The 24,552-nt window shown below is 34.4% G+C and overlaps 1 protein-coding gene across 1 annotated transcript in view; it reads right to left on the bottom strand.

The window, feature by feature from the left end:
* Positions 1–24,552, bottom strand: part of MALRD1 (MAM and LDL receptor class A domain containing 1) — a 192,771-nt gene that overhangs the window by 132,041 nt on the left and 36,178 nt on the right. Inside the window, exons 12-20 of the mRNA XM_072329837.1 lie at positions 24,065–24,232; positions 23,013–23,133; positions 17,195–17,347; positions 16,938–17,043; positions 15,741–16,108; positions 13,711–14,123; positions 7,769–7,856; positions 5,840–6,016; positions 3,389–3,560 (exon numbers count right to left, since the gene is read on the bottom strand). Of these exons, the coding sequence (XP_072185938.1) occupies positions 3,389–3,560; positions 5,840–6,016; positions 7,769–7,856; positions 13,711–14,123; positions 15,741–16,108; positions 16,938–17,043; positions 17,195–17,347; positions 23,013–23,133; positions 24,065–24,232 (1,766 nt within the window). The remainder of the gene's footprint in view (positions 1–3,388; positions 3,561–5,839; positions 6,017–7,768; positions 7,857–13,710; positions 14,124–15,740; positions 16,109–16,937; positions 17,044–17,194; positions 17,348–23,012; positions 23,134–24,064; positions 24,233–24,552) is intronic.

The following is a 24,552-nucleotide window of genomic DNA, read 5'->3' as shown; positions in this document are numbered from 1 at the left end:
AAAATATCTGTTCAAACTCTCTCAAGATTTACCAACAGCACTTAAAACCACTGCAGCATTACCAACCAACCCACAAAGCAAATGGCCTTAAAGATGAAAGATCTCATATTTTGATCATAATATACAAGTCGCTAGCTGTTAGTTGGATTTTCTCCATTGGAGATTTTAGCCTCATGGCTTCTAACTGACACAGAGCTGAGATTAATTCATGGTGTTTCCATGGCTCATCTGAACCTGCCACAACTCATTAGCATTCTGTCATATCTCCATAAATCCTGTGAGGCTGAAGGCAAAGGGAAACAATGAGAAGGAATTTCCTTCTCAAATAACTAAGCTTAGGGTGAAAAAGTCAATCTAAATTCTAATCACTATAGGCATTAGTTTTAATTAGCAATTTTCTACATTTCAGTACAGTATAGAATTGTACTTTGCTGTAAAAACTGCTTAGTAAATACATTTTTACTTAGCATCAAACTTCTAATGCCTAATGGTCTTTTAAATTGCCTTATTACCTAAGATATTTGCCAGCACACACAGTAAAGTAGTATTTGTGATACTGCACCAGTACTTCAATGCAGTAACTCAAATTAGTCCGTATTTCACAGCCACTTTGATAACAAACATACCTTATGCTGCACCCTGTTGAAAAAAACACTGCAGAAATAAACCCATTCTCTGCACCTTGATTATCTGAAATCTTATTCTCAGAAAATAAATAAATAAATAAATAAAAAATTAAAAAATTAAAAAATTAAACAATTAAACAATTAAAAAATTAATTATGTTTCACTAATATTTTGGATAGACAGAAAAACTAAATTTCTTAAAAAAAAATAAAATAAAAATGTCTGAATCACATATATGAGAGAATATGGAGAATATGTTTCTAAGTGTTTATAGGGCTAACAGAATGCATCTTCCTGTATCACCTACACAGCAAGTTGCTCTAGGGAAAACATGAGAATATGTGTATTTTTGAGAAATGATAATTGAAGTCTGCTTCTATGCTTTGAATGAGAGAATTGCACATAAGAACATGAATGTCTGAGGGTCAACATCTAAACTTCATGTGGACAGAAGTATTGTTATCTGAATCTCAGATACAAAGTGACAAGTATGCCATAGTAACAAAGGCAGTTTAAGATACATAAATGAAAGAATATTATTTATCCAGGAGAAGACTTTATGAGGACATACGGAAGCCCAATCCCAATATCACAAAATAATTTTAAAAGCTTTTATATTTTGGTCTTAAAGGGCTCCTTGAATGATGAAGATGTCTGGAAAGAGAAACAAAGCACTAGGTGAAGTTAGTTGGAGGACAAGACAACTTTGGAAAAAACTCTCCTAAAGTGGTCAAATAAGTAGTTGTCTTTGCTGAGGGTGTTGGGAGGACTGAGATCACCAGCTACCTTTCTAGTAACACAGAAGGCAGGTAACTACTAAGGAAAAGTGGAGATTATTCCCCTCAATCTCCAGTTTACAACTACACTTTTTGCCTCTGATTTCCAGATTTCCATTCAAGCACCAGCAGGCTGAAACAGCACTGATTTCCCACTTATTGTTCTTATGGATTATTCTCATGCCCTTAGGCCTCTGAATCCTGTGACAGTGATGTATCTATTAAATCAGGTTTCCCATGGGGCAGAGATTACCACTTTGGAAACAGGAGTAAAGATGTTATTTTCTTTCATGTCTCCTTTTTTATAACTTTTTGTTCCCTTTGAAAGGTGAAGAAGAAAGAAAAAAAAAAAAAAAAAAAAAAAAAAAAAGATGTAAGAGGAAAATGCACAAGAATAAAATTAATAAAATTATAAAATTATAGGTAGTTATCTATCATTGGAATTTCCCAATAATTACCATGTGTTGTTCACACACAAAGTCACCACCTAATCAGTGTTCAACATTTGCTTCAGACCATCACACTGTGCTTCAATAGCCATAAACACATCTTAAGCAGAGAAAAACAAACAAACAAAATATAACAGTAGGGAGATCCTGGCAAAATATGGCTAGTTCTTAGCTTATTTCATGAAAGCTTTTCAGGGGAAAATATGCTGTAACACAGAGTGCTATGTTGGGATATAGTTGAATAAGATGGCCATTTTTCCCTATAATCCCTTGTGTTTTGTTCTTACTGTTGTTGGCTTGCCTCTTAAATAAAAAGAAAACCTCATTTTTAGTGTCAGTGTATCCCATCAGATATGAATGGTCCAAAAAATATTTGTGCATGTAAGCCTGTCTCATGAAACATTCCTTGCACAATGATTTTCAGGTCAGAGTTAATCAGGTCTCTGTCCCCTTCATACCAAATATTTCTTAACTGTACTGAAGAACAGTTTTGGAGACTATCTACAATGTGCCATGCACCCAAAAATGTATTCAGTATACATTTCAGTATTTCTTTTCTTATTACATCTCTGTCAGGGCCATCAAATAAATATATATATATATATAAACTAATCAAAACTACAATTCAGTTTAACTACCATTGTTTCAAATTGCACTACTTAATTACCAAATGTTATCAAATGACAGCTGAATTCACAAGACCCATTGTTGAGATAACTGATGCTGCACACTCCTGGCAAAATTGCACAAATAACAATAGCTAGCAAGACATTTAAGCAAATACATGTTTGCCATTTGAGAAGGCATTCTCCCAAAACTGATCAAGATGATGAACACCATCAAATACATTAAACATTAACAAAAAAAAAAAATAAAAAAAATGTGTAAACATTTTTCAAAGTATTTCAATTCAGCCTGCAAAGTATTAGCAGGAGAATTGTGCAATAGTGAGGAGAGACTACAGAATGGGAACAGCAGCAGCCAAAAACTGATGCTGATATTTCAAAAGTCATTTTGCTGTTACAACAACCTCCACGAAAGTCAGAGCATCCTCCCCCATTGGATGCTACAAGCAGTCCAAGCTGACAGTACAAGGTGCTGGAAGGAGTTTGGTGTCTCACGACTTATGTACTAGTGGTATATATAGACAGGGGCATGGATATGTGTAAAGGCAGAGCAACTGTGTCTCCTCCAAACAAGAAGTGTGTAAAACATGTTTTCCTAAAAGAAGAAACATGCTTATACTCCATGTCCTCTAGCAGAAGAGGAGCACATTTATTATTCTGTATAGGGAGAATTTTGAGGGATCACTTATGCAAGAGCATTTAGAAATTTGTACCTGTTTATTAACCACATGCTACTTGATTTACCTATTGTATTGACAACATTGATCCTGCTAATTTTCACTTAATTGCATGTCAGTAGTAAGTCAATAAGCTGCTTCAATACTTTGAACTAAGCAGTTTTTCCTGTAGCAATCCATACATGGTTAAACTCAGTCCAAAAAGCAGTTGACTACCTGAAAAAATTTACTCACGTAGTATGATCAGTTGATGGGCAGTGCTCTTCTTCTCCAGGATATAGTTTTGCTCCACTTCCAAGTTCCCACTTAAACATTTTTGCGATGGAATCAGTTTCTTGTATCTCTTCCAAGGCTGGTTGATACCATCCACACTGGGTGTTATCTTCAAAATTGCAGATTTCCTTAGCTTTAGAGATGAACAGCAAATATTTAATGTTTATACAAAAATAGGGGATCATTAATTTATACCATGATAAAATAAATAGAAAACAGGGAATTGAATTTGTAGAATCCAATTAATACTTACACATTTCTAAAATTAATATATTTTCCCCTACAGATAAAATATCTATGATATTTTCTATCTTCTTTCCTATGAGGCAGATATTTTTTAGAAATAAAGCAATTATTTTCACCCTTGATAATTATCAGTGCATGTGCTCTGACAAGCTTTCAAGCCAATTAAATAATCTATCATGTGATACACACTGGGATGTATGTAAAATGCATCTGATGTTATTGTATGTTAGTCCTACTTCACTCTAACATGCCGATGATATTACAAACTCCTTGCAAATGTATAAAAAATCTTACACAGAAACTCTCTGAGAAACCAGTTCATTATTTCAAGCAGCCCCTGAAAATCCTGAAAACTACATAATAATGCTAATATTTGACTTTGGTGTCAAGTACTGAACTTATCTTACTAAGTCAATATGCAGCTGCTTGTGTCTCAGTTTTTTATTTCCTGAGTAACTGGACAAGAAAAATGAGCTCACTACCACCCCTCCCTCATAATGCATCTCCCTAAAGAATATTTGTGTGGTGAATTGGAGCTAACTGTTTCTTCTTCATTTATGCTACTTAGTCTGCAGAATTTTGACTACAAATGATAGGGAATGTGTTTTGAATTATAGCTTTATATCTCCATTGAGATATTGAAGAAACAAAGCACAGAGAGTGTGGTCTATCTAGATCTCTATCCATATGAGGATTTGTGATGCTTCCTGAGAATACAGAGTAGCACAGTATTATGGTATTCAACCCTGATTAAATTAAAATAAAATAAAATAAAATAAAATAAATAAATAAATAAAGTTTTAAAAACATTGCTTCAGATAAGAAAGATAACACATCCCTGAGAAAATATTTCTGCCTTCATATGGGACATACTTAATTTCTTCTATTTCAGCATTGTCATTTGAAGGATAAATAGTCAACAATGCTGTAGTGATCGGAGGGTTCAGAAAAAGCAAATGTATGAAAGTATATGTTCCCCAGTACTTAAATGTCACAGATGGAAAGGATTGTAAGACATCATAAACTTCTGAGGAAAAAAAGTGTCTACCCAGAGGGCTCTTCATGCATTTTTCAGTGTAGTTTTTCAATGGTTAGTATTTATGCACATTATAGGAAATAACCCCACTCACACTTACATGTCAGATTAATTCACATAAGAAACAGACAGGATGAAGTCTAGTTATACGTTTATTAGCTAAGCCCTCAGTTCTGAGAGAAGTGTCTGGAGTTCCCTACACCATGGGTGACAAATGAAGAGATTCGATTATCAGTGAGATGTCTGTACTTCTCACTAATTAGGTTTTGAACAGAAAAATTCTCAAAATTATGCTTTAACGCAGAAAGTCTTTGACAGTTTCTTCTATAATGCTATAGCATGAACTGGTGCAACTCTGAAGCAATAAACAAAAGTCTCAGAAATCTTTGGACCTTGTCTTGTCTGGTGATACTGTCCATTGTCCCAGCTCCATGGTTTTCATCAGGTCTTCGGGAATTTAGAGATTGAGAGTCACTAACTTTTATGTGTTGTACACCACGCTGCATACTCTAGCCACAAGAAAACACCTGGGACTCATAACAGGATTAAATTTATTTTCTCATTTTAACTTAGGAGGAGGCCTAACACTAGTTCTACTGTCAATTCAGAGTTTACAGCTCATTTGGCAAAATCAAACTTACCAAGTGAACAAAGTAATGGCAAAAACATCATTACTTTCATAGCTGAACTACAGCATGGTTTCTGCTGAAAATACTGACTACAGTTCACAGAAGTAGATAATAAATGACACCAAGTATCCCAGACGAGTGCTCCAAATATGAGACTATAGAGTTATTCTGTCTTCTAATCTTAACTGTTCGACATTTTAAAAATTGCTATGTCAATATATTTGACAAAAGGGGATTTCTTTTACCTATTTTGCCAATAAGTTGAATTATAATATAAAACAACAAATCCAACCATCCCATTAAGAGGAAGAGTGCAGAAAACACCTCAGCTTTACATATTTTGAGCAAAATCTTATTCTTTTTATAGGGAAAATCATTTTTTTAAAATTATGCCAGAATGTTAATATCAAAAAAACAAAGATAAATAAGTAGTAGTTAAAGCAATATATGGAATAGGCAGAAATTAATAAAATAGCAAAGTACAGAATTTAGTACACTCACCACAGTCTAATTCATCAGAATTATCAGAGCAGTCAGGTCTAAAATCGCACTTCTGGATCATGTGGATGCAATGGCCAGAGGCTCTACAGACAAATTCATTCTCTGTGCAGTTGTTGAAGGGGAGTGTGATAGGACTGGAAGTTCCTGATAAAGTTGTAGAGATTGTTGGCAAGCTTCCTTTAAAAGATAAGGAATATTCTGAGAAACGGAACAAAGGTACTCCAGATTTGTTATGATTCCTTTTATTTGCCGCTCGCATCCTTTCTGAAAGTTATAGCTTTACTGGGAAAAAGCCTGTCTGGCCAGGCTGGGTTTTTTTAAATGCTGCCCAGCAAACAGTCAATTGAACACATGATGGCTAGGTTTCCTTGGTGAAAAGTCCTAGGTCGGTCATGTCAGCCAACCACTATTTACACCGCCCTCAACACCTGTAGGAACTTACTTAAGCCTCTCACCTGGCTTTCCAATTTAAATGAAAGTAGTCAGTTACTTCAAAAAGTAATAACACAAAGATTGTCAGAACAGTTACAAAAACTCAATTTCCTTGAGAAGCAAAGCTAAGAGATTGTTAGATAACAACAGCCATTTTTCAACACCCTGATTACTGTAACTAACTGTAGAAATTACCAGGTAACTTTCTAACCTTTTAATTTCATCAATGAAGAAATATTTTTTTCCCTCTAGAAAAATGTGCTATCATTATCTTGTTCCACCACAGCTTTTTCAATACATTCTTTATGGTTTTGTCCTCCTGTTTACTATGCACCTTTCTTCAGGCTAACTCTCACTTCTTGAAAAACTTTGCTATCATTGTTCAGAAAAAGAATTTTCAATATACAATTCCTTCTTTGAATTTAATCATTAATGAAATCATTAGGTGTTTTTTTTTCCATTTAAGGCACAGTATCATCCAGACTGATAATAGATTCCCCACAAACACGAGACATCAGTTTTGAAAGGTAGGAAGCACATCTATGATATCAAATGAATGATCCATTAATATGGGTTAATATGGATTAATATGAATCAACTCCTTTCACGCATTTGAAATAATCCTTTTTCTATAATTTGTGAAATACCATTTTGTCTATTGCAAACATCACTGAATAACACATATTTCAAGCATTCAAATTGTGCATCAAAACTGCATGTTCAAGTTTCCTACATCTTTTATATTGCATAAGTGACTTTACCATCAAGTTAATAAGCCCATCTCTCCTTGCTTGAATTTCTTAATAAATGGCGTCTGGGAGCTGGAAAATGTTTCCTGAAGAAGTTGTGGATGCCCCAGAGAGGTGTATAGGCTGAATGGAGCCCTAGGTAGCCTGAAGCAGTAAGTGGCAATCCTCCTCATGGCAGAAGGGTTGGAACTATACGATTCTTAAGATCTCTTCCAAGGCAAGCACTTCTATGATGATCCATCAGACTACATATAAAGATGCAGCTAATAGTAGCCCCCTTAAAATCTCTTCTGTGATAAATGTAACATAATACAATTCTGTAGACGCTGTAATACTCTAGGGTACCAATGACTTCTGAGTGCAGGCTGCCTCATCACCTGAACTGTTTGCATGCTGTGAAGTGAGAGCAATTGGCTGTGTAACAACTTTAAACATTATTCAGGTGAGAAGGAAGGTTGCATTAAACAGATTTCACTGAATGAAAGGTCAGTACTGCTAAATTTGCTTTCTTTCTAGTAATCAAAATTTCAAAAAATATGAAAGCTCCCTATTTGTTAAGAATTTGTTAAAAAGAGTCTCTTTAGGACCTTATGTGCACAGCTATTTCTTCTTGATGCCTGTCTCAATTTCCTTGTTAGATCTGATTTAGTTTGATCTGGTTATGCTTTTCCAGATGCAGTACTTACAAATAACAGAAAACAATCAGCCCATGGAAAAGGGATTTACATAGCTTCAACTCTGTCCTTACCATTGTAAAGAGCACAGTCCAGAAATGACAAGTCATCAAGTCCAATGTCTCCAGTGAAACCATCTCCTACTGTACCTTTCACCAAGATCTAGGGAAACAGTAATTAAAAAATCATTTTTCAGTGTACAGTAGACTTCCACTTCTCATTAAATGTTTCATATTGATTGATAAAAAAGTCATTTTCCATGTCTCACACTTAAAATAAGATTAAATTTGTTCTAGGGGATATATTCTATTTAGAGACACTTTACAGAAGGGGCTAATTATTATCAGCTTTCATTGGTGGTCACATTAATCACAGTGAACTATAATACAATGGTTAGCTTTATAATCATGTAAATCCACTGAAACATCATTGTGATATAAAATGATGGCAAGACATTATCATAAGTGGCACATTATGATTAGCTCCTTTGTTACTTATTGTAACAATATTAATAATGGTCAATTATAATAACATTTATGTGAATAAATTATATACCCTCAAATCTCTGTATGATGAAAACAATTAAGTAGGTTATAGGTGTGTTCTGGAATCCTTTGAAAAAAAATATATTTTAAAAAAATCTACAAATTCATTAGAATTGTCAATGTTATAGCTGCTTATTTTCTCATTATCATCTACTACCAAGGAATAGGAGATGTTAATACTGGTGAAATACTCTATAGATGACTGAATAAGCCTATTTATTCTGAGCTGGTACTGAACTGTAAAAACCTAAGTGAGTCATTAGGGAAAGATTTAATGAGAATTTCCTTGATGTAAATAATTTATAAGTCACTATTCACAAATGAAAGGGGAGGGAGAGGGAGGAGACAAGAGAGAGGTCGAGAGAGGGAGAAAGAAAAAAAAGCCTTCTAAAACCATAACACACATACACACAAAACCAACTATATATATATATATATATATATATACACGTATATATATATATCGCTATTTTCAAAATAAACAAAATAAAAATGCTTAGAAACAGGACAAATTAAGATGTCTAGTATTTGGAAATGTCGTACATGAAAATGCATTATTTCAAAGTGACAAAATTTCCTTCAGTTTAATTTTGACTAGCAAATGCACAACAGTTTACATAAAATCTTGACTTGATTTTTTATGCATGAGTTATTATCTGCTCATAATTAATTACTCATAAATGAGCTAAAATTCAGACAGCAGCAGAGGGTTTGGTAAGCTAATCTATATAGTTATTAGAAGACAAAAATGAAGCTCTATATGCTACTCTGTTTTTTAGTGGGAGTGTGCTGAGTTTTGACTGATGTAAACTGGTAGGTAGAGAGGCCTGTGCACATCTAGCTGGCTGCAACACTGTGAAGACATGCTTATTTATCACCTCCTACCAACCTTTCCCTGGAGGAAAAAAAATTCCTATCCCTCCTTAAGTAGTAATACCTTTATTAAGCATATAGCAATATCCAGTGACAGACCTGGCATCACACTGTAGGAGTAAGGCAAATTGGAAAATCTTCCTATTGATATAATGGCAATAATAAAATCAATAAATTACTTAATTCCTCCCCCTCCTTCCCTTTTTACATTTGTCTTTTATTTACTTATTTACCTGGGGAATGGCATATAGCAAGAATTGGGTCAGTAAGACAGAAAACACAACATATAGGCACATGCTCAAATAAACATCTCTTAATGGACTTTACGTACATTCAAGTATTGGAGGTATTGTTCTAACCAATATTAAGGAGACATAATTCATTGGTTTCTTTTCAATTTGTGGTTTCTTTATAGGTTTTAGAAATGAGGACCATATTGTCTTGCATCTGGTAGTTTAAAATAAAATCTATTAATAAGCTAGTTCTGCAGTATAAAACTGTCTGCTACTGTGGTTAAACATTGACCACTTAAATAATTTGCCTGCTGAAATTCTGCAAACTTCATAAGCTATTATTAAACTATCTCCAAGGAATTCATCTACCATAAAATTCATTTCACATCTCATTTATTATTTGAATGAGGATGAATAGTTCCCAAATTTTCCAGCTTTTAGAACTTCAAGATCTAGCCTGAATGAAGATTATAGAGGTGGCAAGAGATATGCTGCAAAAAACATGCTTCTTACTCCATAAGAAGCAAAACATATTAGAAGGACACATTATATGCAGAAAATCATTGATCTCTATATTTTGAACCAAGTAGATTTTTGAAGGGTGAAGGAACTCTGTGACAAATGTTTGTAGGATAATTACAGTGAGTAACATTGTCCAGTACACATTTTTATAGTAATCCATATAACTACTCAATTCCCTCAGAAGGTTAGCAAAATTAAGATTTAATTTCCATACAAACATAGTTTTAGCTGCGGTGGCATTCATTGAGGTATGGAAAGCTCTAAAAGTACCTGAATGCACAGGAAATAGAGATTGAATAGGATGTACATAGCTAGCCATACAGCCAAACATCTCTGGTTTGTCACAGGAAATATCAACAGTGTTACATAGTGACTTTATTAGAAGTCAGAACTTGCTGATTTTGATAAAGGCTATTACAGTTACCTCTGGTGACAGACAAGGTGGTCTGGTTGGAAGGGGATAGAAACATAAAAGTGTATAATAGTACAAACAAATGATAGATTATTTTGCAATAAGTTACTGAAAGCAAACATGGTATAGAAATGCACTTCACTGCATACTTCTGAAACAGTCACAGAATCACATATCTACATTTTAGGAGTGCTACGCAGACACAAAGAAAAAGTATCAAGAAAAGTAAAAAGTTTCTTATGACACAACAGAATTTGTGTTATTATTCTCTAGAGGTTTGTTTCAGCCCCTACAATTCTGTGATTCTGTAATTATGTGAAATCTGAAAAACATTGAGTAGTGTATAACAAGTTAACAGGTATCAGAGATGAAAGAAGCTAACGCACAAAACAAAGATGAAGAAACACAGGCAGTGCCTGGAGAGGAAGTTACCAAGCTGCAACAAACACAGATGAATATCAGCATATATGAAGTATAATTGCAGAAATTAAAAGCCACAGAAACTAATGGCAACATTTAATAGACAAAGAAAAAAATTAAAAAACATGAATCTCAGCAGATTATTGTGGAAAGCACAAAGAATATGAGGAAAAGAAAGATAAAGTGAAAGTTGAAAATGAAGTTGTTGCTAGAGTGGAAATCCCTTATGACAAAATCCTTGAGAGAAAATTACTACCAGGGAATGATAAAGAATGATAATGGAAAAATGAACACAAGTGGGTATTAGAAGTGTAATAAATAGAGAAGTCCTTGATGAATTCACAGCATCTTTCAACACTGAACTTTGATGAAAGATATGAGTTTGACCAACAAAATTTAACTAACTCCAACTCACAAGTCAGCATAATTGAAGCCTAGAACAAGAAAACAAGAAATCAAATCAAGCCAGAAGTGTTGTTTAGGATGGTTCTTACTGTTTTTCTTGTTGTTTTAAGCCCTACAAACCTGAGGGATTCCTCTGTACCCTCTCCTCTGCTCCAGTATCTGATGTTGTGCCCATCAACTGCTGAATTTGGAGGTACTTCCTTTTCAGTCAGTCACTTAGCCTTGGCACATATATCAGGAAGTTACCATCAACGTGTTTTAGGATTCTCCTGGACCTGTTTGTATCAGCTGTGGTGTTCCCTGTTAACATCTGGCAAGTTGGAGTCTCCATAAGGACCCAGATAACTCTCTTAGTTCCTTAAAGAAAGGTTATTCAGTGTCACTATTGTGGGTAAGTGTCCTATATCAGACTCATACAATGACATCCCCTTTATTTGCTTATCCTTTAATCCTTATGCAGAAGCTCTCAACCATGCTGACACCAACTGACAGCTCCATACAGTCCAGCTCTTTCATTACATATAGCACTACTCTGTTGCTTCTTCTGCCTGGATTATCTTTTCTGCAGAGCCTGCAGCTGTCCATCACGGCACACCAGTTGCAGTACTCTTCCCACCAGGTTTGCTTGCGGAACAGATGTTGTAGCTTCTGGGACTAAGTCAAAGATTCTAGCTTTTCTTGCTTGTTCCTCAAACTGTGTGCACTGCTATAGAAGCATTTCAGATATGCTCCAGCCTACCCAGCACTATGTGAAGAAGGCTGAAGGGATCTCTCTAGCATGTAGCACCTCTGATTATGTCATCCCATAGTTTATCACCAGCAGGCTTTATAGTCTATCACCATCAGTCCTGCAAACTCCTGCACAAATAACCCACTGAGATAGGCACATCCCACTGGGCACCAGCAGACCAAGTCTTCTGCAGACCGAAGAGTTCTTCAATTCACAGTTAACAGTTTCAAGGCAAAACTTCCAAGATGTCTCTCTCTAAATTGGTACTAAAAAGACTTGTAATGTTTCACTCTGTGAATATCCTGCCATAACTAAGACCTCATGCCTCCAAAAGAAGAATTCCAGTGATTCTGAAAGTTGTTTTCTGATGTTTCATGTAGAAATGACACTCAGTGACTGTGATGGGGAGAGCTTCCCAGCTAAGCAGTTGGCGGGCACAAGGAAACTCCTTAGGGTTCTGGGACATAAACAACAACAGAAACTACAGTCCTATAGATCTTTTCTGTCTTGGAGATGCTGCAAGGAACATCTCACATTGTACTGTATAACATTAGAGGGGTTAAGATAAATATTTTTTTAATAATTATGTTTGCAATGGAATAAATTTCCCTTAATTAAAAGATGTCTACAATGCTCAGAGGGACTGATTTTGCTATTTTCACATAACAGTGCAATTTCCATTTTCTATATCCAAAGAAAATGAATGAGTAGAGCAAAGTGATACAGCTACATTCATCTAGAGATGTAAAAATAGTATCTTTGCACTTTCTTTTGAGCAGAAACTATGTCAGATTTTATGATTTTTCAAGGAGGATGAAAGCAAACACCATTCACCACTGACATAAATTAGGCTACGATGGGCAGGTTGTTACTTTACCGTCTTTTCAAATGCACTTATAAGGAAAAAGCATGTAAGTTGATATCTCAGGGATATGAAAATAAATTTGGATCATATAAAGTTGTAAGCATACTCAACAGTCTGTTTTATTTTCAGTGCTGAATCAAGCGTCCCACAAAAAGTAACATCTTTGACAAGGAATCTATTTTCACTAGCACTTTTCATCAAAAGTAAATTAATGCAACTTCTTCCTCTATTTTCCAAATAACGGGGGTTGATTATTTCTGTAATGCATCTAGGGAGTTACACGTACAGAACAGTTACTGAAATGTTGCAGATTAATACTGTACTCCTTTGCTTACAAGGAGAATCACCAGCTCTCACATTATCATAGAATCTTTTGAGTTAGAAGGAACCTCTAAAGGTCATCTAGTCCAACTCTCCTGCAACAAACAGGGAAACTTAGACCTAAATCAGGTGCTCAGATCCCCATTCAACCTGACCTTGAATGCACCTACTAATAGGACTTCCACTATTCACAAAATGTGAATTTGCAAGGTATACTACTGGTAAACAATGATCTTTTTATTGGAATGTGGCATGTGGCAAATGACAGACCTGCATAGCAAGCAAAACAAAAAACAAAAAACAAAAAAAAAAACAAACAAACAAAAAAAAAAAAAACAAAAAAACAAAACCCCAGAAAAACAGAAAAAAAAAACCAAAACAAAACAAAAACCATCCTGCTTTATAGTATCAAGTGCATCTGAACATTTTGTTTTCAGCCTGAACATTGCTTATGAGATAATAAGCACTTCAAATACTGGGGAAACAGACCATAAAAAAAAATAAAATAAATAAATCAATTTAAAAAAAAAAATAAATCAGAAGTACTTCCTCAAAGAAAACCAACCCACAAACATATTGCAAAGTCAGAGTTATCAGACAGTTACTAGGAGCTTTTAGATTGCATGGTCATTTATATACTTTCAGAGTTTTATGTTGCATCAAACATATCATAACATAGAAGGATCATACCTGAAATGGCTTAGAGCTGCTGATGTACAGTGTCTGCCTCATCCATCTTCCTCCTTGATTTCCATACTTGTACCACAGCAGTATTCCCTTCATATTACTCATAGTTCTCTGGAAGATTGACAAAGTGTAAACTTGCTTTCCAGACATATGATAATGAAAGCGGAAAATGCAGGTTCGATTGTAAGTAGGATTGAAGAGAGGACTAAGCAAAACAGCCTTATCTCCAAATTCTTGTGGCTCTGAAGACTCCATGTACAGGTAATGCCCCAGACTTGTGCCTCTCGTGTGATCCTTTAATGGTCCTGTATTAACTGTAGGGGTTGGTCCTTGAATCCTGATCCAGTCAAAGTCATCCTCCATGTCCTGTGCCCAATTGCATAGCCCATTTTCAAAGTCACACTGTAGGTCAGGGTCTGAAATGCACGTAGAACAGAATGTCGGGTGTAAAGTAAGCAAAACAATACCAGAAAGTGGTATTGCTTTAATATATTCTTTATTCACTGTCTTTCTGAGAAAAAAGAAAATAATTTGCTTTCAAATACACAAAACATAGATAAAAACCCATTTGGTTTATGCAAGAATTCTCCCCCAAAAAACAAATTTACACTTGTTTAGGCAAAAATAAAATAAAATGAATGAAAAATGTTTAGTTAATTACTTTCTCATTACATCTGGTAATCAATACATCATTCTTTCATTTAATAAATACTGTGAAGAACAACTTGATAGCATGAATAGTAAAATGATTTATGCATCTTTACAATTAAAGTATGAAAAAATCCCTGAATTTTTTATTTTTTATTTTTTGCAAACTGATGGACTGGATTAAATAAATCACAGAACTTAACTTTGTGGTTAGACATAATAAGTGACAATGTGTTTTTACATGACACACATTAAATTCAAAAGGCATTTATAACACATCATTATTTAACATCAAGACAAAATATATTGATTAGAACTATTAATTGTAATACAAAGAAAACCAAGCTGTGTATTAGAAATGGTTAACTAGTGTTCCAGCTTTTCATCTACCTTTCATAAACAGTAATTAATGATTAATATGTAATTATTAATCATACAATAGCAAATTCTTTGATATTTTATTTAAGATTTTATTTTTTATAATGTTTAAAACTGAAAAATCAGCCATTCAGTATTTTCTTCCTGTAGACTTCAACATGCATAAAGGAAGATGACCATTTTACAGGTGGGAAAACTGAGACACGCTGGAAATCCTGCACTGTCTTTGATATTCAGATCAACTGATCATACTCAGCAGATATCAGTGCAGTCAGGTATCTCCTCAAGCATGTAGGGTGTCTACTGTTTCTCAAACTCACTCTGATTTGCAAAATTTGGTTACCACACGATGTGCTAAAGAATCTGCTAGTTAATTTTGCTCAATATTAATGTTTTTGAGTTCTTAAAATTGATGAAAGCTTGCTTGGGTGAGAAAATCAACCGTGCCTTTTAGCACTACAATGTGAATGCCCAAAACATGAATGAATTCCTACAAGCTATTTCTCTGAAAGGGAAAGTGATGCCCAAAATAACTAGTAACTTCTAATAATACAGATATTTTAATATTTTCTAGCTAGATAGTTCTATATAGAGATAGGACACGCACTTCTTTTTGTCCACCTATATTATTTTTTATCAGCATAGCCCAAACCAGCACATTAACTGAGATCAACTGGGAGACTGAATTCTCTCTGTTAAAATAAACTTGTAATGCAAGTGTGCATTTTGCAAAAGAATTACATAAATATGACTCATTAGATAAAAGAGGTTGAATTACAATTGCACTTACCCTTGGATGTTACTCATCATATGCATTTAAGCTAATAATTTTCAGAGACTTCTATCAGTAACTACATTCAGTTGCATCATCACTGGCTGTGACACTAATAGGCTGTAATTTTATTTTGGTAGGGTTTTTTTGTTTTGTTTTGTTTTGTTGGCTTTTTTAAATGCAGGGATTAATTGGCAGTTTGTTTTACTATAAAGCAATAATGGAAAGTACTCACTGCACTTGTCTTCATCTGATCCATCCCCACAGTCATCCACAAGATCGCACACCAATAAACGGCTAATACATGCTTTTGTGTCTCTGCACCAAAACCAATTATGACCTTCACAGCTTAATGCTGGAGGTGGAAGAGCACAATTTTCAAATGTGATATCATCAATTGCTGAGACACCATCATAAAATCCCAAGCTGATTTTAATGAGTGAAAATCGGAAGGGATGCGAAAGACGTCCAAGCTGTATGACTGACTTCAACCATTGATTTCCCTGGTTGTAATATACCCTCCAAAGAACAGTAGGTACATCCAGCCCATCCACAAGCAGCTGCATCTCTGCTGCTCCAACTGACTGTCCATAATTGTAATACCTAAAATGACAAAAACAAACTTTTATTGCCTTTTTTTTTAATAGTATTTTAAACAACATTTTAAAATCATTAATATGTAACAGAGTAATCATACAGCTAAACTGGCTTTGTTCCTGACTCTGTTTCCAGAAGTGTGATATTTCCAGACCTATACATCAACTCTTTCATAATCATCATTCTACAGTAAATATATTTGACATTGCTGAGCAATACACAGAATAATGCTAAAATCATGCAAAGATTTATTTATGCTGTACATATTTGACCTTAGTATACAAATAATTGCAGTTTCTTTTCTACTTCCCTCTTTGACAAGATTTTCAGAGACTGTGGTAAGGAAGTAGCTGAAATACTTACTTTCCCTATGAAGATTGGAAAAGGACTGAAATTGGATTTTTAATTCTTGCACTGAAGCTTTCTTTCAAAGAAGGTACAATTCAACTTTGCATACTATACTGATAACTCAAATGATGACTCAGGTGAAGTACTAAATTTCTGGATGATTTCTGAGTCTTGAGAGAATGTTTTCAATTTGATAAGTCAAAATATTATCAAAATATTAGTGGTGTTTGCCTATGTATATGCAGACATAGTCCTTTAAAGTGACTTTGCTGAAAGCCTTACTGCAAAATAAATCCCATGTTTCAGTTCTATTCAGCTTTCTACATATTGATCATAATGAAGACTATCTGATTAAGGAATAGACAAAGACAATAAATACTGCAGAGGAGGCTGTGTACTACTGTAGATTGTAGCCACAGTTTCAATCCAATAGAAACTATGTGAGATGATCCAGAATTTTAAAAACTTTTTATTTTTTCCCCCATACCAAAAGGACACTGTGCAATTTGATCCTGTTTGTCCGAACTCTGGGCTTCGTAGCTGAGCAACTTGTGAAATGCTGCTGCTGTTTTTCAAAATGAACATAAAATGACCTAACAAAAGAAAACACAAAACAGCTTTTCAGGCTGAAGAAAGACATTGTTTCTACATGTTTGGAAATAGTTCAAAATCATCACATTAAAACTGATTAAAGAGCAGGTGTATCTATGCCAGCCCTTTGTGTCTAGGCCTGGATGGATTTACCTTCAGAATTGTTGTAGGTATGATCTTGAGGAGGAGCTTGCTTCTGAAAAGCAGGTTCAAGAGAACTGCTGGAACTTCTTATCCAATCAAATCCATCTGCATTTGCAGCTTCAGACCAACCACAGCTATCACTTTCAAAGTCACACACAGAAACTGAAATGAGGTAAGAAACGTTTCATTTTCTCTGTGCACAACACAACTAAGAAAGCTTTACAGAGTGAAAAGGAAATAAAACGTTTTCAAAATGTCACCACCGTCCTAGATAAAAAGTCTAGTAACAAGTTGTGGGAAAAAGATGCAGTATTTGTTTTATAAAAAATGGAGTGAGATAACAGTCCCACAGGAACAACTGAGCTGCCTCTGTACGCAATGCATTCATAAAGTAAAACCTTTTCTCTAAAAGCAATGCAGCCAAAGCACACAAAGTAGGTGAGGAGCTGCTGAAAACAGACATTGTAAGTCTCATGCTGCAGAGCAGAAAAACAGAGCGCGCAAAGCAATAACAAGACTTCTGCAAGATCTTTTAGGGAATAAATGCTAGAGCCAGAAATCAAATCCCTTATTTCCTGAATTTCAGCAAGTATGCTAAAGATAACAAAAGCATTCCTCTAGTTGTAAAAGGAATCAGGCATTAAAGAAATGCTACAATATTGGTAAAAGGAGGCCATCTCTGAAACACCAAATGCTGTACTAACAAAGGTTTGAAAGATATATTCAGCTGCATTCTTCAGTTCTTTTTTTAACACAGCAGTAATACATTAGAAACTATATATAATGCAAAATAAAGGAGTTGAAAAATGAATGAAGAATATACATTGACAAACATTTATGACATTAAACAGAAGAAGCATTACACTTTTCTCTTCTGCACTTAAAAAATTCCTCCCTAATCACAAAACAATATGTTTGCTTACTGTAATTAGAACAAGCATTTAATGGAAAACATTAGGAAAATTATTTCAAGAACTTTTACCCAGCATTTCATTAAATATTCACAGACACGACTGCCATTTCTACCATCATTTTATAAAGCTTTATCACAACTTTTAGTGGCCATTTCAAATGACATCTCTTGGAAAAGAGAATTATATTCCATTGATTGAAAACATGAGGAGTTGGTTTCTTTTTCATTTTCTTTGTTTAATCAGTATATTATTAATGTATTGTATATTATTATTGGTGGAACTTAGACAAGATTTTGTGTGTTATTAAGCAAAGCACAGGCAAACACAAATGAAAACAAAATAAAATTTAGGAGATCAAAGAAAATATCATTTTTCTATGCATGGGGTGTATGTGGGTCAGAAGTGTCAATCAAGTGTGAAGTTTGATTTTTTTTTTTTATTTTTTTTTTTCTTTAGGAAGATTGCTTTGCTAGAATAACAACAGAATTATTAACAGATGTACAAGGACCTAGGCACAAGGGAAATGACTGATAATCCACTGTCGGAACAAAATAATGGGAAGATAAAGTGAGCTATTTATGATTCACCTTTTGTTTGCTTGAGGCTGCAAGAAGAACAAGAAACTATCTCAAATTCCCAGGAGAGCTACAAAGAATATGACAAACTTTGTACACAGACAAACATGCAAAAATGAAAGATATAACAGTTAAGTTTCTAAGCTCAGACTTCCTATATCTGTAACTTGTAACAAAATATAAAAGATGCATTTATCTTACGCATGGGTGAGTACTTTGAGATAAAATATAAAATGGACAAAATTTACTGAGGGGAAAGAAGATGCTGTAAACAGCATAAGTTATTTCACCACAGACCTGTATTTTTTATCAAGCTAACCTCAGTGCAAATAGAATCAATCATAGAATCATAGAATTTCTCAGGTTGGAAAAGACCTTAAAGTTCATTGAATCCAACCACAACCTAACCATACTACCCTAACTAACAACCATCTGCTTAACTTTGTCCCTGAGCACATCTCCTAACAGCTTTTAGCTTAACTGTAGGTCTCAAAATAATTAGATTTTTACATGGGTAATACAGTATTCTCTGGGTGTATATTCATGCTAGTCACCTCTAATCTAAATATTGCTCATAAAAATAATCATGCTGTCATATAAATTTCATACAATTTAATTTTCTAATTAATGATATGAAACTAACAATATTCACTGTACAACTCTGTTTTTGATAGCAAGTCCTTTCCATGCAGTGAGGCAAACATCCAATCATCTAACTAAAGGCAGCGTCATAACAGCATTTTTAAGAAAAATAGCGTCCAAACATGCTGGTTTATTGGATCTGACTTACTGGAAAACTCTGTATGATATTGTCATTTGCAAATGCTGAATGTGAATGACTAGTGTATTGATATAGTAAATGGTCCCAAAATAATACGAGCCTCACAAATAATTAACTGATGCTTTTGTTGGAAACTTAGCAAGTCAGGTCCAAATCTCTTCTCCACTTTAAAATATTAGTGTAGTCTGAACAAAACATTTTGTAAACAGTGCAAAAACGTAGTTATTTTTGACACTGGATATCCACGATTAAGTGACATAATAATAAAACCTAAAAATTTAGGCACTTTTTAACACTCAAGTACTTGGCTTTTTACCTTCATTAGAATGTTCCTCCTGTGTAACTGAAAAGGTTAAGTTCCATTTTCATTAAATTAAACAAACTAACAAGATCTATGGCCATTATTTAGGCCATCCTACTTTGTCCTGTGCTTCCTGTGCTTCTCTGCTGTTGAAGCAAATGCCACATTTGTTGCCATAATGTGCACAAGAAACCAGATTGGAGTAACTATATAACAATAAGATTTTATTTATTAATTAATTTTTCTTTTGTCCTGACAGAGGTAGAACACTTAGATTCATGTTTGCTGGTTTCTATAGCAATTTTTAAAGTCTGCCTGGTCTCAGGCAAAAACATGCCATCAGCAATTCTTCAGTGTTCTTCATTTCCACAGTCTACTTCCCATTTTCACATATTATATAACTACTCTTCTCTGATTAATTATTTCAGACCCAGTCTGGAAAGAAGGAAATTCTCACTGTCCATCCAGCCCTCTTTTCCTTGCCCCACTATTTCCCTAGACAGCTCTTTTTACTCACAGATCTCTCCTGAGGTCTCAGACTTCTACCACTTACTACATAGGGAGGAAACTTTCTGTTGTTCTCTCTCAAAGTAACCCTATTCTGTTCCACATTCCTCATTACCATTTGCTGCTTGTTTTACCCTCTCTTCCCAACCTGTTTATTTTTCATTGTTTCATTCTCTTCTGGCATTGTATCACTGGCTAACCTTCTTCCTCCCTCCCTCACTTCATCTAAAACCCTGGTTATTTTTCTCCCATATCAGCTCAAGCAATGGAGTTGTCTATGCAATTCTAGACTCAGGTCCCTTCTGTTTACAAGCTGGCAACCTTTTAATTCTTTAACTCCAGCCTATCCTTCCCAGCTTGTTGTTAATTCCAGCCTCACCTTTAAAAGTTACTCATCTGTCCAGCTGAAACAAAGGAGTAGCAAGCATAGGAGACAGGCATTTTGACGTGGAAGGGTTTGACTTTACAACCAAAAAGAAGTTTTATGCTTTGGCAAGATTATAACCTATCCATGCAATGAAAAATTTTTATAATACTTTAGTAAATTGCTGTTGGTAGTTCTTAGAAACCCAAAAACAGTTATTAAGAAACAAAACATGCATCATTCTCTTAATTTTCCTTCTCAATAAAATTAAACACTTCATACATAGAGAGTGAGATTATGGACAGTTTATAAACAACTTTAAGGCTGATCTGAGTATGCTTAAGGTCAACTGGATAGTACATTGTAGAGATAATTATGATTAAATGTAATTTAATGTGATTAAATTTCATGTATGAACACATAAACACAAAACAATATTTATAAATATATATCTCCCAATGTATATTATTTCATATACACTTTATATACCCACATAGATATTTAGCTACAATATGGTGTTTAGATATAGTTCAAAATCCAATAATCCACACTATAAGTAAACACAAAAATAAGTAAATTAAAAGAGAGCAAGAGAGAATATATAGGATGATTTGATAAAGTTCAGAGAGAATACCAAGAACACCTTCATGTTATTAGATCACTTTCAAACTTTCTATTTCCTACACCATGTAATTCTTAGGTTGCAAAAGTGAGAATTTGAACTCCACCAAAAACATAGGATGCAGACCTTAGAAATTATACTGAACATTCATCTTCCAGAGCATGAGCACACAATGTGACAGGTATGTTAAGTCACTGCTGTAAATCTGCAATTTGAAAAAGACAGCCACTTTTATCTTCTGCCTTAATGCGTGGAAGTCATGTATAATAGCTTTATAGCCACAGTAAATTCTTCAGCTGTAGAAGTAAAGTTGTGAACTAATAGTCAGGAGCAGCAGCACTTGAAAAAGAGAACATTTCATACCTTATATTTTATGATGTTTTTACTTTTCTCTACTAGGTAGAATAAAACTGAAGAACTTTTTTTTTAGTCTGGGACATGTATTTTTGTACAATGAAGCTAGGAATCTGGAATAAATGTCTAAATTTTACCATAATAATATTAAAAAAATATAATCACATAATTGCATATTAAAATTTGCATGTCCATTTAGAACATTTCATTGCACGAATGCCTTCTGTTTGGTTTCTACATTCAGGAGGTATCATTTTTTTCTGCATGGAGGAATTCAATTCCAAGCCTGTGCTCCATACTCCCTTCCGTGTCAGACGATTTGTTACCCTGTCTCTTTGCTGCCACCTGTCACACAGCAATAAAATGTGATGGGATACTGGTGGGGTGGTTCCATATCTATTACCATACCACCAGCATCCACCTCTGATATAATGGGACCACATAATAAAACAGGAGGCATTACGTTAAGAGCACTCCTCATATGTAGTAGAGATTGGCTCACAATAAAAATTGCAGGACAAGAAAATGCTTGCATTACACCACTAGTAATGAGATTGCAAACTACACATTAGAAAACAACCCAAGTTTCAATGAATGGGGAAAAGGTTAAAAAAAAAAAAATAGCCAAAAATTACTGACTTCATTTAGTAGATTTCTGAAAGAGAATTGCACGAAGCTATTGTGTTTAGATAAGCAAATAGCTACTATGCCTTTGTGATTGATGCATAGAGACTATGTAGTCGATATAGTCTACTTTAATCAGATATATATATATACATATATCAAGGAAGCCTTAAAAATTCAACACTGAAATTTTTCAACTTGCCTTTAAATTTTTCAACAAAGATGATGCTTGGGTTTCTGTTGGGTATAACTTGACAGCATTACCACTGACTACAGTTAGGTCCATGTCATTTAGAACGTTACATTAGTAGTGGAAATCTCAAAAAGCAACAGTCTGACAGGTCTTTGCTATGCTTGCACCTCAAAATTAGAGATTATAAGCACACAGACAATTTTGATAAAAGCTTGCTTTGAGTTATATATTTGACACTGATGATAGGAGCACTCTCTTGCCTTAAAGATAGTGCTCATCAGTGGAAGATGTAAGATACTTCTTTGCTGTCCATATATCAAAGTATATCATATCATTTATTAAATATATCATTTACTCAGTAAATGATACCTGGACATTCCCTTTATAGCTTACTTTACAGAGCTACTCGAAACTACTTAAAGCACAAACTGTGTAATATCAGGTGAAGGGTTTTGTTATACACAATTAGTGCAGATGGACTTTTCCCTCAGATTATGTCCTACTTTGTTATAGGTATCTTGAAGATGTCAGCTAGATCCCAATTGTATATAGCAAACATCAAAGATAATGCATTGAAAACTGCAAAACTTGCCTTCGTTTTCTGATTTGATTGCTGATAGCGATATATTCACAACTTCACATTCCTTTGTTATACTTATGTTATCTATAGCAACAGTAGCATTCTCTGCTAGAATGGTAGCTTGGAAAATGATCTGTAGAGATAAAGGAAGTAAGCAAGCCCATTAGAAGCGACATGATAAAAAGACACCTATATATTTCTTTATAATTTACTCTCTCTGCAGGACATAAATACTACCTTGTATTATCACCCTGCAACAACTATGACTGAGATTTGATCAGCCAGAAACTTATTCCTCAACTGTCAAAGCCACTACCGCATTTACTTACTGAAAGTTTTGTAACCCAGGCAACCTTGCCTCAGTCTGAAGTGATAGTAGCCATCAATGCTTGAATGAGCTATCTTCCTCCTGGAACTGTTAAAAGCTATAAAATTTTTTAAATGACCTATTCAGGGCAAAAAAACACGGCAGTTTATAACTCAGTTTAACTGAGTTCTATTCCAGGCCTGCTTTAGTAAATGTGTTGCGTGATGAGCATAAGATATGTAAAGTATAACTTAACTACAACAAAATCAACATTTCTCATTTTCTTTGAGCTAATAAATTCATTAAGGACTCTACTCATTTCTAGTTTTCTGCTTATAAATGAAAATAAGAATATAATAGATCATAAAAAAGAAAAAATATGTCTTATATGTGGTACTGTGAATGCGAGGATTATAAGAATGCATTTATAAATACAAGAAAACATTCAGGAGATTACAAATGAAACTAGAGTCTATTTACATTCAAGGTCCCACACTTCTACATTTAGCCAACAGCCTTCACTGATTATAAGTTTTTAAAGTTACTTTTTTAAAAAACACTTCACTAGTCATAAACTGAAATCTGAGGTAATGAAATAATGATGTTACTCTTCAATACCTACACCTACTGATAGAGCCAAACTCCTTTTTTTGATGAGCACTGAAGGATAGAAATTCTTTTTTTTACCTTCTATTATGGAAGTAAATTAATTTTAAAGGCCAAATTGGAGTTACCATTTGACATAATTTTGACTTACCTGAAAAGGTAAGTCCCCAGCTGCACTTTCAACTGGTATACTTGCTTTTGTCCACTCCATCTCAGGCAATGCTGAAATACTGCACATTTTTTCCAAACTTCCAGTCAAGGCAGTCCTCCTAAAAACTGAAAGCTGGGAGTCCTGAGACAGCCAATACCAAAATCTTACCTGTTGAAAGAGTTTGTAATGAAACACTTTAAAAGTGGTATCATTAATCTATAATAAATTCAACACCAACTTATAAGAGCACTGCTCCAAAATGAATGTCTCCCATTTCATTATATGGGCTCACAATGTCAGAGATGGATGTTGGTGATGTGTCAGGTTGAACCTTCCCACCAATATTCCATTACATTTTGTTGTCATGTGACAGATGGCAGCTGAATGGCACTTGACATGGAAGTACATGTGAAGCAAAGGTGTTGAACTGAATTCCTGCATGCAGAGAATATGGTACCCACTGACCTTCATTGATTACTGATGAATGT

This window comes from Excalfactoria chinensis, chromosome 2, assembly GCF_039878825.1.
Source record: "Excalfactoria chinensis isolate bCotChi1 chromosome 2, bCotChi1.hap2, whole genome shotgun sequence".
NCBI lineage: Eukaryota > Metazoa > Chordata > Aves > Galliformes > Phasianidae > Excalfactoria > Excalfactoria chinensis.
This window is presented reverse-complemented; position numbering and strand designations above follow the sequence as displayed.